The sequence below is a fragment of the Sorex fumeus genome, unplaced genomic scaffold (assembly GCF_029834395.1).
Source record: "Sorex fumeus unplaced genomic scaffold, SorFum_2.1 ptg000008l, whole genome shotgun sequence".
NCBI classification, from domain to species: Eukaryota; Metazoa; Chordata; class Mammalia; order Eulipotyphla; family Soricidae; genus Sorex; species Sorex fumeus.
In genome coordinates this window covers 74,729,112-74,744,538 of record NW_026606065.1, presented here as the reverse complement: position 1 = coordinate 74,744,538, position 15,427 = coordinate 74,729,112, and the positions used below count along the sequence as shown (strand labels likewise).

The 15,427-nt window shown below is 40.2% G+C and overlaps 1 protein-coding gene across 1 annotated transcript in view; it reads left to right on the top strand.

Annotated features, from left to right (window-relative positions):
* VWA8 (von Willebrand factor A domain containing 8) overlaps positions 1 to 15,427 on the top strand; it is a 365,156-nt gene that overhangs the window by 126,674 nt on the left and 223,055 nt on the right. Inside the window, exons 17-19 of the mRNA XM_056109482.1 lie at positions 1,949 to 2,064; positions 11,554 to 11,660; positions 13,770 to 13,876. Of these exons, the coding sequence (XP_055965457.1) occupies positions 1,949 to 2,064; positions 11,554 to 11,660; positions 13,770 to 13,876 (330 nt within the window). The remainder of the gene's footprint in view (positions 1 to 1,948; positions 2,065 to 11,553; positions 11,661 to 13,769; positions 13,877 to 15,427) is intronic.

Sequence of the window (15,427 nt, the reverse complement as noted above, 5' to 3'; positions counted from 1 at the left end):
TTTTGTTGCCAATAACCTTTCTTGTGATAGGCAGATGATTGAAGTAGATCTCTATTTTCTCTGCTCTTTCTGACCTTTATTTTACATAATTCTGCCTTATTAATCTTTATAAAATCATGTTGCTACTATGCCCATAATAAACTTCTAGTGCTTTTAAGTGTTAAGACAAGTTCTTGAAATTATCAGTAGCCAGTCTGGTATTTGGAGCAAGCTTCCCGCAGACACGCCAGTAAAAGTGAGCTGAATTCCTCATGCTCTTCATGTTTTGCTCTCTTGCCTGTGTTCAGAGCATTTCTCTTTCCCACTTGAACATAATTTAATGCAAAATAAGTGTCAACTGTTCCACTTATTTTGCATTAAGTTATGTTTTTTGGATTATGCTTTTTATATTTAAATATTTTCTCCATGACTGAATACAAATTTGGTGAAATAAGGATGAGCCTAATAAAGAGGTTCTATCTCAGAACGTGTTTTTTAATAGAAAATAGCATATTTTTTTTTATGGTGGTCATGCTCCTGACATAGTTCCCAAAGTGGTTTCATTGGTCCAGAGGTATTAAAAGGTTGAAAACTATGTTGCAGTTGAAATGAAACATCCATAATGTCTATTAACATCTCATTGAGTGTTAATAGACTCACTCTATTAAATGAAAAGAGAAATTGATTCATAATTTTCTTGGGATATAGAAAAAACTTGAGAAAAACTTTGAAATCAGCAGATGTGCAGTGTATATCTGACACTTTTCTGTCATCCATTCTGAACCTTTTCCTAATTGCAGAGTCCCTTTCTTCCATTTATCATATACCACTTCAGTGTTCGCAAATAATGTGTGATTTCACCCTTCCTTTTCTAGCCATTTAAAGAGCGTATTGCTTTCAAAGTTCTTTCCTGCAGTCTTCAGTAGAAAGTACTGTTTCCTAATCTACTGGTCTAATATTTAAAACAAGATCAGTAACAATTTGATTCATTAAATTCTGTGCTAAAGTGTAGGCACATCTCCTTGTTTGATTTTTTTCCACTTGTTTCATCTTGAAGAGATGAATATATTTGTTGAGTATCCACATGTGTCAGAACTCCTCTGAGTGCTTTGGAACAGTTTCCTAATTTAATTCTGAAAACAGCCGGAAAGTTGAAGGCATTATTTATTATTGCCATTTTTAAAAGGAGGAAACTAAGACTTGAAGAGATTGAGTTATTTGCCAAGGCTCAGAGCTGATAAATGGGTGCCTGCTTTGTCTCATTCCAGAACTTAAAAGATCTTTACCATTACAGTATGCTATGTGCCACGATAATTTCAAATCCCAGTCAACAAGTATTTCTTGATATTTGGCACATGCTGAGTTCTTTACTTGAAACTCTTTTAGGGGAATTGGGGGACATATAAGAAGACGTGGTGGAAGACTGAGGGTGCGGAAGGGAGATTCTAGCAATAGAGTCATGGTCTGCTTGGCATCCTTGTGGCCAGCAGTGTAAATTGTCCCCAGCTCCTTTTCTCTACTCCAGAAGTCATATATTTGAGTAGAGTCTTACACATTTTCAGGATATTTTAACAGTCTGGCTCCATGTCAGCCAGAAAACAAAACAAAAACAGAAAACCCAAAGACTTGATTGTGCAGAAGAACTATTTGTAAGTCAGGTGCATCCTGTATCACACAGCATACTTCCTTCAGCCCTTTTCCCTGCTGTCCAAACGAGAGTATACACAGCATTTAGCACAGTAAAAACCTGTCACATTCAGTTGATACACATTTAAATAGATTTAAAAGACTCTCTTTAAGGATATTTTAAGTATAAACAGCTGTTGTATTTCTAGTTCTTTAAAAGTATAAGTTTATTTTAAGTTTGATTTGCCTCTAAGGTAGACCAAGTTCTGCTATGATACCTCTGCATACAGGGACTAATGATCGAGTTGACACAAGATTCTTACCAGGCTCTGTTTCTTGATAGGCACAATCATTGGCATCATCACTCTCAACCAGACAGCTGTTGCGAATTTCTCGACGGCTGTCACAGTACCCCAATGAAAATCTTTACAATGCTGTTAATAAGGCCTGCCTTTCCAGGTAAACATGTTCTGCTTTTTCACTGTATTCAGATGTCTAGATTTTTGCTGAATGAATAACATGCATTTAATTAATTACCTGCATTCACAGGCTTACAAAAGGTATTGGTCTAAATGTTTAGGTAGTTCAGCCTTACATTTGGGCTTAAAACATATCTATTTGAGGCACACCAAAACTTTCAAGAGATATTTTGTAAATGTAATTAGTCATTTGCTTATATGAGAGGGTAAATGAAATAAATAAAATAAAGGTGGGTTTGGGACTTAAACACCAGTCATGGCTGGAGCCGGGGAGATAGTATAGTGGGTAAGGGCTCGGCAGATCTGGGTTCATCTGAATTTAATCCTCACCACCACATGTGCTCTCCACCAGGAGTAATCCTTAAGTACCGAGCAATGAGTGAAACCTGTGCACTGCTTGGTATGCCCCTTCCCCTGCAAAAAAAAAAAAAAAAAAAAAAAAAAAAAAAAGCACCAAAACAGTTGTGTGTCTTCTAAGCTAGTGTTGCATTACTATTAAGTTTCCTAGATTTTATTGGAACTTCCCTTACTACATAGTGCCACTCTGTTACCCAAATTTAACAAAAGTGATATCTTTTCCACCTACATTAATCTTTTTCATACCTATTTAGAAATGCTTATGAAACTTTGGCTTAAAGCATCACATCTGCAAGAAACTATTTTAATAATAATAAAAGAAGAGATAAAAAATATTTAGAACCATACCAGTGGTCTCAGAAGAAAATAGCTTTCATATGATCTAGTAATTATTTTATGTGATTATTACTATTCATTCATTTCCTGACTTTAAAAGGCCTTAAAACAATTTTAATTTTTGTAGAATCTGTAATAGCCTTCTGTAAATTTTCCATTTAGTGTATTTTTTTCCCTTTTAAGCTCCTTGAGTTGCAACTTATAAACTGTATAAACTCTCAGTTTATTCTCTATGTGGCATATGTAAGAAAGTATTCTCTTTTCCAATGTCTTCAAGTAATTCTTTGAATAACTAGTAATTGAGAGAAAATAAAATTGGTTCTATTCACTTTAGAAGAATATTAGGCTTCTAATAAATGTTAGGAAAAAATGCTTTAGATAACAAATTTCTCAGCATCAAAGATTGAACAAAATTGAGATAAGAGAGATAAAAGTCATTATTTACCTAGTATTTGTGGATCATAATTTGTTTATAGATATGTGTTGATAGATAGTCAATACTAAGCAATAACAATAGTTTTGAACACTGGGGGAAATGTGTTTGAACAAATAGTCTGATCCAAAGTATTCTACAGACCTTTGTGTATACAGTGGCAGTTGAATCAACTTTCAGTTTTCTTTAAATAGATATTGGTGATGAGGCTTAGTTTTAGAACACATACCTTGCAGGTATAAGACCCTGGATTTGGGGCCAGAACGATAGCACAGCGGGTAGGGCATTTGCCTTGCATGCAGCTGACCGGGGTTCGATCCCCGGCATCCTATATGATCCCCTAAGCACTGCCAGGAGTAATTTCTGAGTGCAAAGCCAGGAGTAACCCTGAGCATTGCTAGGTGTGACCCAAAAAGGGGGTGGGGGGAGACTCTGGGTTTGATTCCTGGCTCTGGTAAAAAATAAAGTAATAAACAAATAAATAAAGGGGCCAGATTAATAGTATAGGTGCTAAGGTACATTCTTTCACATGCTGATTCAATCCATGGCACCACATCTTCTCTGAACATCATTCATTGGGTGCAGTTCTGGAGTCCCCAAGCACTGCTAAGGTAACCTGGGTAATCTCCAGCCTGACAGAGTAGTGGTAGCAACAGATCTTTGAATGGACCACTTGGTTGTCCAATGAGCACTAAAAGGCGGGACCCAATGTCTTCTGAGCATTGCTTGAGAGATACCAACCCCTTGGGGGAAAAAAGTAACGTATACTAAAGAAATAGATGAGTTATCAAATTTCAGGGGACAAATATGCTTTAAGATATTACTGTATAGTATAGGAGACTACATCCAAGGATAATAGAGATAAGGGCCAGGAGGATCGCTCCACAGCTTGGAAGCTGGCCTCACGTGCTGGGGGAAAAGGCAGCTGGGTTGGAGAAGGGAAAAGTGATTGATGCTTGGAGGGCTCGCTCAGGATGGGAGATGTGTGCTGACCAAACATGATGGTCTCTTACTACCTGTATTGCAAGCCAAAACACCCCAGGAGAGAGAGAGAGAGAGAGAGAGAGAGAGAGAGAGAGAGAGAGAGAGAGAGAGAGTAAAAGGGACAGTGCCTGCCATAGAGGCAGGGGACGGGGGGGGGGGGAATGGGGGGGTGGCAGAAGGGTTACTGGGAACATTGGTGGTGGAGAATGGGCACTGGTGGAGGGATGGGTACTTAATCATTGTATGACTGAAACGTAAGCACGAAAGTTTGTAAGTCTGTAACTGTATCTCACAGTGATTCTTTTTTTTTAAAAAAAAACACTATATTACTGTATAGCATGAAAGACACAGTGGATGAGTGGGTCACAGAGCTAGGAAGCAGTGACAAATAGTGACGGAAAATCCAGACCTCCTCCCCAAGTGCCTGTTCCTCAGGATGCTAGCCAACCTACCTCACTCTTATCACAGATCAACATCCTCAAGAAGTCCACCCTGGATGATATGGGAGCAGCCCTAACTCCCCCGCAGGCCGGCCTTTCCTGTCGGATCCCCAACAAACACAATGGGTGGCATTGAGCCCGGGAAGTGATCCTGGGCAGTACCAACCCAGAGGAGCAAGAGAAGTCTGCCCTCAGCTGGCCTGTGAGGATCTCCCATCCTGAAGGCAGGGGGAAAACTTGAGAGCAGACAGCTGTGGGTCCTGATGGTTCACAGAACTTCAAATAGGACACTTAAATGTGGACAAGGAAGGAATACAATCAGCCTGACTCTCTGACAGTGTGATTTGAACACTTGGAACTCCCTATCTTACTTGTTCTGCAATCCCTTTTTAAACTCACTATGACCTTGAACTACTTGTACTTCAAGGGGCATTCTGCCATTCCTTCCTCCCCTCATCTCCATCACCCCCCCCCCACCCCCACCGCCCACCCAGGCCTGCAACTGCAATTAGAATAACTTCAAGGGCTTCCCCAGGTCAGTGAAAAGGAAAGAAGTTGTGGTTGGGGAAGGATTGGGGCAACCCATCAAGGATTCAAAATAGAGTTGATATTGCCACCTGGCCTGGGCATTTATGGTAAAGTCAGTGCCAGCAGTAACTAACATATTAACTTGGGGCTGACAATGACAGCTGCAGACCACCATTTAGTAGCAAGTGTCACTTGACTATATCTTTTCCTTTTTTCCTTCTTGTTTTTATTTATGCAAATATCTGGTTTGTGTACATAAACAGGGGAGGATTGTAGGAATTAAACTAGTTTTTCATTGAGAAAAAGTAGCTTAGTGTAATTAAAATTTTTTTTCAGGGAAATTCCCTAAAAATATCTGGCAATATTATTTTGGTGACCTTAGCTTCCATGTTTGTACTGCCTCCCAGGAAAGGAGCTGGGTCCTGGGTACATGTGACTGCCCCCCACATCCCATCCCCTGGCCAGGTCTCTATTATGCTCTCCAGATAAGCTCTAGAGATTCATGACCTCCCTGAATACTGGCACAGTGCTTAGAAAGTCTAGGGAGGCTTCCAATTCTACTCTGGTATTTGGGGAGATAACAACAACAACAACAACAAAAGGCCAGACTTTGTATTTTCATACCCCTAGGAAAGTTCCAGCTAGGAAAGGCATTTTCTAGAAGAGGAGGAAGCAGCTGCACTCCTGAGATCAGTAAGGCATACTTGTTCAGTATTTTGCTGTCATCACACAGAAAACCAGGAGAGGGTGTGGCTCCTGGAACCCGTCTTCTACCCAGTCGTCAGGGGCTTGATAGATCTCCCACTCCAGCAAGGCTTGAACACTAAAGGGTCTCACGAGCACCATCCCTATTAATGGTAACAGCTTAGAAGCTAATTAAATAGACTACAGAGCCTGGAAACAGACACATATTTTGAGGAACTTAGCAACTGCAGAAGTAACATTTTATCAGTATAGAATAGGCAGACTTGTCAATAAAGATTAAAAATTTGTCCTTTATCCCATGTAAAAAAGTAAAATCCAGATGTACAATAAGAGACACTATAAGCCATAAATTAAGAAATGTTTTGCAAGATGATTTATGATCATAATAGGATTGATATTCAGGAACTACAAATCGATGAGGTTTAAAGAAAATCAACCCCAAAGGCTGCATAGGCTGTAGAGAAAAATTAATGAAAATTGCCAATAATATTTGAAAAGACATCCCTTCATTATTTTAAGGAAAACGGAATTTAAAACAATTGAAAACAATAGCTATGACTTTATACTTAAAATTTTCTTGCCTATAAAGTTTCTGCTCTTTTGATCCGGTGACCTCATAGAAAAATGGGGTGAGGAGAGGAACAGACACTCTCCTAAAGTATGCAGGTGGCCAATTGACATATAAAAAAGTGCTCATCATCACTCATGATTCGATTTGTATTTCAAATGCAAATCAAATGCAAATAAAAATAACATTGAGGTGCCTCTTGACAGCGAGAATGGCAAACACCAAAAGCCCAGAAACAGCCGTGTTGGTGAGGTTGTGGTGAAAAAGGAATTCTCATTCATCCATTATAGGTGGGAATGTCATCTGGTTGAGCCTCTTAGAACTGTGGAGATCTCACCAAAAAAATAGGAATAGAACACCCATGTGACCCAGGGATATGACTTCTTGGCACCTATCCCCCAAATATAGAAACAATAACTTGAAAGGATATATGCACATCTTTGTTTATTGTAACACTTAGTACAATAGCCAAGACATAGAAATTTAAAACCAAAATGCCTAACTGTGGATTAATGGATCAAGAAGGTATATATATATATATACACAATGGAATACTATCCAACTCTAAGAAAGATCAAAGTCGTGCAGTTTCCTGTGATGAAAATGAAACTAGAAGATAATCATACTGAGGAAGGATAAAAGTAGAATCCCTAATATTCTATGTAGTTTTCTGCATACTTGAAATATTACTTAATTTTAATTATTGAGAAAACCCTTACTCTTCATAAGGTAAAGGTAAAGGCCCTCCCGTTGATCGTCGATTTGCTCGAGCGGGCCCAGTAACGTCTCCATTGGAGACTTTGTTGTTACTGTGTCTGGCATATCGAATTACTCTTCATACTCTTAAATATTCCATTGAGTGAAGCATCTAATTTTTCTCCTAGGATTATCAATGCATCATAATAAAACTATATTTTGTATTACCCCATGACCTTTTGCAAATAGCAGACCAGGTGTCTTATTTATGCATCATTGTTGATATTAACGGGGCAGATCAAAAAGCCTCTTTATGAGATTTTCTATAGGATAACAATGGCAGGAAGAAACAAAAAAAATGCAAACTAATCTGGCACAGAGTTCTTGATGATTTTTAAAAATTACCTTTTCTCATATTGAAATAGAAAAAATCAAATTTAATGCAAAATATTAAAATAAAAATTGATGTAATTTATGTTAATGAGATCTACTTTTCTTTTTTTGGTATTTGGGTACACATCTGACTATGCTTAGGACTCCTTTCTCTGTGCTCAGGGTTCACTCCTTTTAGCATTGAGGGGACCATATGTGGTGTTGGGGATTGGATTGGCTAGTGCCCTTCTTCCTGTGCTATCTCTCTGGTCCTAAAGAAATCTATTACTGATTTAAGAAAGCTAAAATAAATGATCTAGCCTAAATTTTTAAAGCATGAAATTAATTAAGGGTAAAGGCCCTCCCATTGATCATCGATTTGCTCGAGCGGGCCCAGTAACGTCTCCATTGGAGACTTTGTTGTTACTGTGTTTGGCATATTGAGTACGTCACGGGGAGCTTGCCAGGCTCTGCAGTGCGGGCGAGATACTCTCGGTAGCTTGCCGGGCTCTCTGAGAGGGGCGGAGGAATCGAACTCGGGTCGGCCATGTTGGCTGCGTGCAAGGCAAACGCCCTACCGCTGTGCTATCGCTCGAGGTAAGCCTTTTAAAGACCTTAATTATTTTTTTTTAATTTTTTCCCTTTATTTTATTTTTTTTTTTTACAGTTGTAGATTTACAATTTTTTGTGCTTGGGTTTCGATTATACAATGATCAGATACCCATCCCTCCACCAGTGCCCATTTTCCACCACCATGGATAATATCCCCCCACCCCCATCCCCCCATCCCCCCTGTCTCTGTGGCAGGGCAATCCCCTGTGTTCTCTCTCTCCTTTTGGGTGTTGTGGTCTGCAAAAGAGGCATTGAGTGGCAAACATGTCAGTCCATAGTCTACTTTCGACATGCATCTCCCCTCCTGGGAGGATCCTCCAAACATCCTTTATTTGGTGCTCCCTTCTCTATCTGAACTGCCCTTTCCTCTAGGATACCCGGCTAGCCTCTAAGTTATGGAGTAATCCTCCTGGTGCTGATCTCAGCTATTCTTGGGTATTAATCTCATACTTTGTTACTTTATATCCCCCAGATGAATGCAATCTTTCTATGTTTATCCCTCTCTTTCTGACTCATTTCGCTTAGCATGATACTTTCCATATTGTACCACTTGTATGTAAATTTCATGACTTCATCTTTTCTAACAGCTACATAGTACTCCATTGTGTAGATGTACCAAAGTTTCTTTAACCAGTCATCTGTTCTTGGGCATTCAGGTTTCTTCCAGTTTCTGGCTATTGTAAAGAGTGCTGCAATGAACAAACAAGTGCAGATGTCACTTCGACTATACATTTTTGCCTCTCTGGGATATATTCCCAGGAGTGGTATTGCTGGGTCAAATGGGAGCTCAATTTCTAATTTTTTGAGAATCGTCCATACTGTTTTCCAGAAGGGCTGAACCAGTCGACATTCCCACCAACAGTGAAGGAGTGTCCCTTTCTCGCCACATCCACGCCAGCATCGGTTGCTTTTGTTCTTTTGAATGTGGGCCAGTCTCTGAGGTGTGAGATGGAATCTCATTGTGGTTTTGATCTGCATCTCCCTGATGATTAATGATGTAGAGCATTTTCTCATGTGCTTTTTTGCCATTCAGATTTCTTCTTTGAGAAAGTTTCTGTTCATTTCATTGCCCCATTTTTGGATGGGGTTGGATGTTTTTTTCTTGTGGAGTTTAACCAGTATTTTGTATATCCTGGATATCAACCCCTTGTCAGATGTGTTTTCGGTGAATATCCTTTCCCATTCTGTAGACTGTCTTTGTATTTTGGTCACTGTTTCTTTGGAGGTGCAGAAGCTTCTTAGTTTAAGATAGTCCCATTTATGTATCTCTGTTTTCACTTGCTCGGCCAGTGGCGTGGCATCTTTGAAGATACCATTAGCTTCAATGTCATGGAGGGTTTTGCCAACTTTGTCTTCAATGTATCTTGTGGTTTCTGGTAAAGACCTTAATTTTTATAGTATTATTTGTTTATACCATTTGAATTCAGACTAGAACAGTTCTGCATCAATTTCTTTATTCTCATCATATTTTATATAGACATCAAGATGGGTCTCAATGTATAATATATTTTCTAAATGTTTGAAAACATATGAAGCCAAAAGGAAGAAAACCTAGAAGTTCAGAGTTACGTATTTGCATTCCAAAAATATTTTTTATGTGGAAGTTATTCAGAAGTTACTATGAAAACCTTTACTCCATTAAAATATTTTGCTTCTGGAAAACCTTGGGATGTGGATCCTTTACCATAGAAATTTTGGGTAAAGATATAAGGATTTAGTCTGAAATGAAGAATAGTTTTCTCTAACATTGAGATAAAAAGAAAATATTTTCATTCATCAGAAACTTAGTTTGCATACCATATTTTTCAAAATTTTTCTTATGACAGTTAAATTTCTACTCAAAGCTAATTGATGTTTTGAAACAAGTCTGATAGAACTAATTGGAGACATTCTTAATGATTATGACAAATTGTTATGTGAATTTTGTTGTTTAAAGAACAGTAGTAATTTTGCTTGCAGGAACAACTGTTGGCTTAAAAATGACTTTAATTTCTTTAATGCAGTGATTTTAAAAATCTAGCTCTTTAAATATTTCTGTTATTTCACTTTATAAATCTAGCAGGTCTTGCTTTTATGAGCCTTTGAGAAATGTTTGGTTCAGTTCATAAACTGAAACTGGAAAATGTTTTGTTTCAGTTTATAAATTAAATACCTTTAAATGTTGATATTTATTAGTAAATTTTATGTATTTTGTTTCCTTTTAAGTGTTTTGAGTACCTATATTCACAAAGTTTTCTTGAGAAATAACACATTATAACAAGTTAAAATTATAAATAATATTAAGAGTATCTTAATATTCTAATAGTTTAATGATTACTGAGACTTCTGGAAGTACAGAAGGGTGATGGGAGGTATCCCATCCTGACCTTGAGAAAGCCTGAAGATTTCAGTAGCAAAACTGCATTCCCAAATTTTCAGCAGATTATATCTTGGGCTGGAGTGATAGCACAGCGGAAGGGCATTTGCCTTGCGCACAGACAGCCTGACCGAGCCAGGTTTGATTCCTCCACCCCTCTCAGAGAGCCTGGCAAGCTACTGAAAGTATTCAATATGCCAAACACAGTAACAAGAAGTCTCACAATGGAGATGTTACTGGGCCTGCTCGAGCAAATCTATGAACAATGGGAGAACAGTGTTTTTTTATATCTTGGTGAGGTCTGTTCTGAATGGTGGAGTTCGGCGGGGGGGGTGGGGGTGGGGGGGGCATGGTGGTGATTTTGGATTGTGGAAGCAGGCAGTTGCTGGGGGCTCTACTTGGGCGGGCACCAGACTAATGCAAGTCTGAGATTAATTGTGGGTTTGATCTCTTTCAAGATTTATTTATGGGTGTCTGAAGTGTGGCCAGTAAAAGTGCTTACATGATGGCACTGGAGTTGGTTCGTGGGGGTGACGCCAATGCCTCTAAGAGTATAGGGAAGTGGGGGCAGGTAGCTCATCCAGACTCCAAGAAAGCCATGAAAGATTTCAGTCACAAAACCTACAGACCTAAATGTCAACAGCAAATTATATTTTGGTGAGGTTCGTCCTGAGAGGGTGGAATCATGCTGGGGGCATGGTAGCAATTTTGGATTGTGGGAGCAAGCAGCTGCCAGGTGCTATGCGTGGAGAGCTGCCTTGCCTGAGACTGCTCAGCCTTGCTGGGGACTGGGATAGTATTATTTCCCAGTGTTGCCTGAGAAAATGTTAGTGGAAATGAATATTGAAAATTTCAGGTGAGTTTTACATATTAAAGGAGAATAAATGAATATATTCTGTCTTCATATGTACTTCTTTAGAGTCATTTCAAAAAAATTTTATGCGTGGATATTAAAGATCAAGACCTATCTTCCTTAATTGGTTGTACATATGGAGTGTATGTGTATACATGTGTGCAAAATGTATCTAGGGATTATAGAAAACTTTTATATTATTATTTAATTCATTATTACCCACCCCCAGGTTTTTACCAAGCCTTGCAAGGTCAGCATTAGAAAAAAATCTGGTAGATGCTGAAATAGAAATAAATACTGATAATAATCTCGAACCACAACCAGAGGATTACAAATGTAAGTATTTGATTTGTTTTTATGTAAAATACTAATTATCAAGCATTTAATAGCACTGTGTGTAGCACTGTCCTCCTGTTGTTTATCGACTTCCTCAAGTGGGCACCGTAACATTTCACAACAAATTGTGAGGCTTGTCACTGTTTTTAGCATAACGAATACATCATGGGTAGCTTGCCAGGCTCTGCCTGTGGGCGAGATACTCTCGGTAGCTTGCTGGGCTACCGAGAGGGTTGGAGGAATCTAACTCGGGTTGTCCGCATGCAAGGCAAACGCCCTACCTGCTGTGCTATTGCTGCAGCCCCAAGCATTTCATCACTGTCACTATCCTCCCATTGTTCATCAATTTGCTCCAGCGAGCCCAGTAACGTCTCCATTGTGAGACTTGTTACTGTGTTTGGCATATCGAATGCATCATGGGGAGCTTGCCAGGCTTTGCTGTCTGGGCGATATACTCTTGGTAGCTTGCCAGGCTCTCCGAGAGGGGCAGAAGTATCGAACTCGGGTTGGCCATGTTGGCCGAGTGCAAGGCAAACGCCTACCGCTGTGCTATTGCTCCAGCCCAAGCATTTAATATTATTTAAAAATATTTTTCAACAAAAAATGTTTTTGTCCAATTCTGTTTTGTATGTCAGGCTAAAAGTATTATCTTAATAAGTCATAGTTAACAGGAACATATTAAAGGCTCTGAGAATTCCTTTGTAAATAAATGTATTATTTTGTTTTGCCCCCTTTCCCAAGTGTGTTTCACCATGGAATCTAGGATTCTGTGTCATTTGCTCTTCTCCCATGCCCTTACTCCCACACATATCTAATATCTAAAGTGTAATCACCCTTTAAAGGGGTAAATTTGTGACTCTTTTTGGAGTTGATGTTTTTAATCAACTATACTGAGACAATAATTTGACATAATAGAAATAAGATTTTTTTTTAGGGGCTGAAGTGATAATATAGAGAATAAGGCATTTGCCTGGCATGCACCTGATGCAGGTTTAGATCCCCCAATATCCCACATGGTCCTTGAGTCCCTGCTTAGGGTGATTCTTGAGTGCAGAGCCAGGAGTAAACCCTGAGCACCACCAGATGTGACCACAAAACATATACTGGTTATGGGTATGGGTAGAGACATGCAGAGACAATTTAAAGACCCAGAATAGCTCTTGGACATGTATGCACCACTCCTCTTGGTGCTCAGAGACCCTGTGGGTATGTTGGCATCAAACCTGGTTGGCTGTATGCAAGGCAAACACCCTATCTGCTCTACTATCTATCTCTCCAGCTCTTAAATTCACTCACTGTATCACTGTCATCCCATTGTTCATCGAGTGTCTCGAGCAGGCACCAGTAACATCTCCTTTGTCCTAGCCCTGAGCTTTTAGAAAGTGCCACACTGGAGGCTCTTTTGGGTCCAGGGGAATGAGACCCATCATTGTTACTGGTTTTTGACATATAGAATATGCCTCACAGACTCTGCCGTGAGGGCAGGATACTCTTGGTAGCCTGCCAGGTTCTCCAAGAGTAAGAACTAGATAATAAGAGGTCTTTGGCTCCCGGGGCTCTGCTCAGGGCAGGGAGGGAAACTCAACCCGCCCCTCTCCATGGACCCTGGTGAGGGCAGCCAGGTGCAGGGGCAGGAGACCCTGTGCTGTTCTCGTCTGGGAGCTGGGTTTTATAGTCTCTGGGTCTTGGCCATTGATGGGATAACACGGCACCGGAGGCAGTTGGTAGGTATAATGCCTAACTACTGGAAGATGGGCGATCTGGGTGGAGGAGGCCCAGTCCCAATCCGAGCAGGCTTGGAGATATCAGCCTTGGGTCCTGCATGACTGGGTTCCTCTGCTGGTTCCTTCATGCGTGAGGCTCTTGAATTAGAAATTTTTATTTCATCTTGGAACTTTTTCTTTTTTTCTCTTTGGATCACACCCAGCAAGGGGGTTGCTCCTAGCTCTGTGCTCAGGGATTGAACCCGGGTCAGCCATGTGCAAGGCATGCGCCCTACCCGCTGTACTATTGCTCCAGTCCCCATCTTGGAACATTTTCAATTATTTTATAGAGCTGGGTTCTTTTATTGCTTCTTGCATGCTTATTTCTTTTAAATCCTCTGTTTAGGTGAAATAGCATCTGGAGTTCTGAGGATTGGAGCTGTTAGTGCACCAGTCTACAATGCCCATGAAAAAATGAAAGTGCCTGACGTCCTGTTCTATGACAACATTCAGGTAAGACCATTGCTTGCATTTTGAAATAAATCACCACATACATTGTGGCAGTGGATTCTCATTCAAGTGAAACCATTTACTTCTGTAATTTGTGAAGTTCATCTGAGATGATGAAAATGAAGGTTGAAAGATCTTTTAAGCATTCTTTCTGAAGATGCAAAACATTGGCAGAGTTTCTTCTATGCTTAGAGTCATCAATTTTATGAGTGTATATATACTATTCTTTCATCAAACTAGGTAAATATATTATTACATTAAAATAAAACAAATTCTTATCCTCTTCCTTTCCAGTTAAATCGTGGTTGTAGTTCAAAGAGGGATGTATCATATCTATTCTTTCTCTCACATTTCTTCTGAAAATTTTTCCTGAAAATTTCTATTGTTTTTCTATACTTTACCTTTTTTTAATGGAAGAGGGTAGATATTTTTTTCCCCACTTGCAAACTAACCAGTAATTATGGACTACCTTCTAAGACATAGATTGGACTGTAGGTCTGTACCCAGAAAATTGTTATAGATGCTCATGTTAATAAGAATTGTTCTGGGCTGGAGCGATAGCACAGCGGTAGGGCGTTTGCCTTGCACGCAGCCAACATGGCCGACCCGAGTTCGATTCCTCTGCTCCTTTCGGAGAGCCCGGCAAACTACCAAGAGTATCTCGCCCGCACGGCAGAGCCTAGCAAGCCACCCGTGATGTATTCGATATGCCAAACACAGTAACAACAAAATCTTCAATGGAGACAGACGTTACTGGGCCCGCTCGAGCAAATCGATGAACAAGGGGAGGGCCTTTACCTTTACCTTTACCTGGGTTGGAGCAATAGCACAACGGGTAGGGCATTTGCCTTGCACGTGGCTGACCAGGTTCGATTTCCAGCATCCCATATGGTCCCCCTCGCACCGCCAGGAGCAATTCCTGAGTGCAGAACCAGGAGTAACCCCTGTGCATTGCTGGGTGTGACCTAAAAACAAAAAAAAAGAATTGTTCCCAGAGAAAATTATTCTTTTTTTTTTATTAGTGAAACACCATGAGGTACAGTTATAGACTTACAAATTTTTGTGCTTGGGTTTCAGTTATACAATGATTAAGTACCCACCCTCCACCAGCACCCATCCTCCACCCCCACGGGTCCCAGCATCCCTCCTGCCCCCCATCCCCCCCATCCCACCCTGACTCTGTGGCAGGGCATTCCCTTTTGTTCTCTCTCTCTCTCTTTCTCTCTCTCTCTCTCTCTCTCTCTCTCTCTCTCTCTCTCTCTCTCTCTCTCTCTCTCTCCTTTTGGGTCCTGTGGTTTGGAAGAGAAGCATTGAGTGGCAATCATGTTTGGTCTATAGTCTACTTTCAGCATGCTTCTCCCACCCTGGGAGGATCCTCCAACACCCTTTATTTGGTGCTCTCTTCTCTATCTGAGCTTCCTTTTCCCCAAGCACGTGTGGCTGGCCTCCAAGTCATGGAGCAAAATTCCTGGTACTAATCTCGGCCACTCCTGGGTGTTAGTCTCCCATTTTCTTGTTTTATGTTCTCCAGATGAATGCAATCTTTCTGTGTCT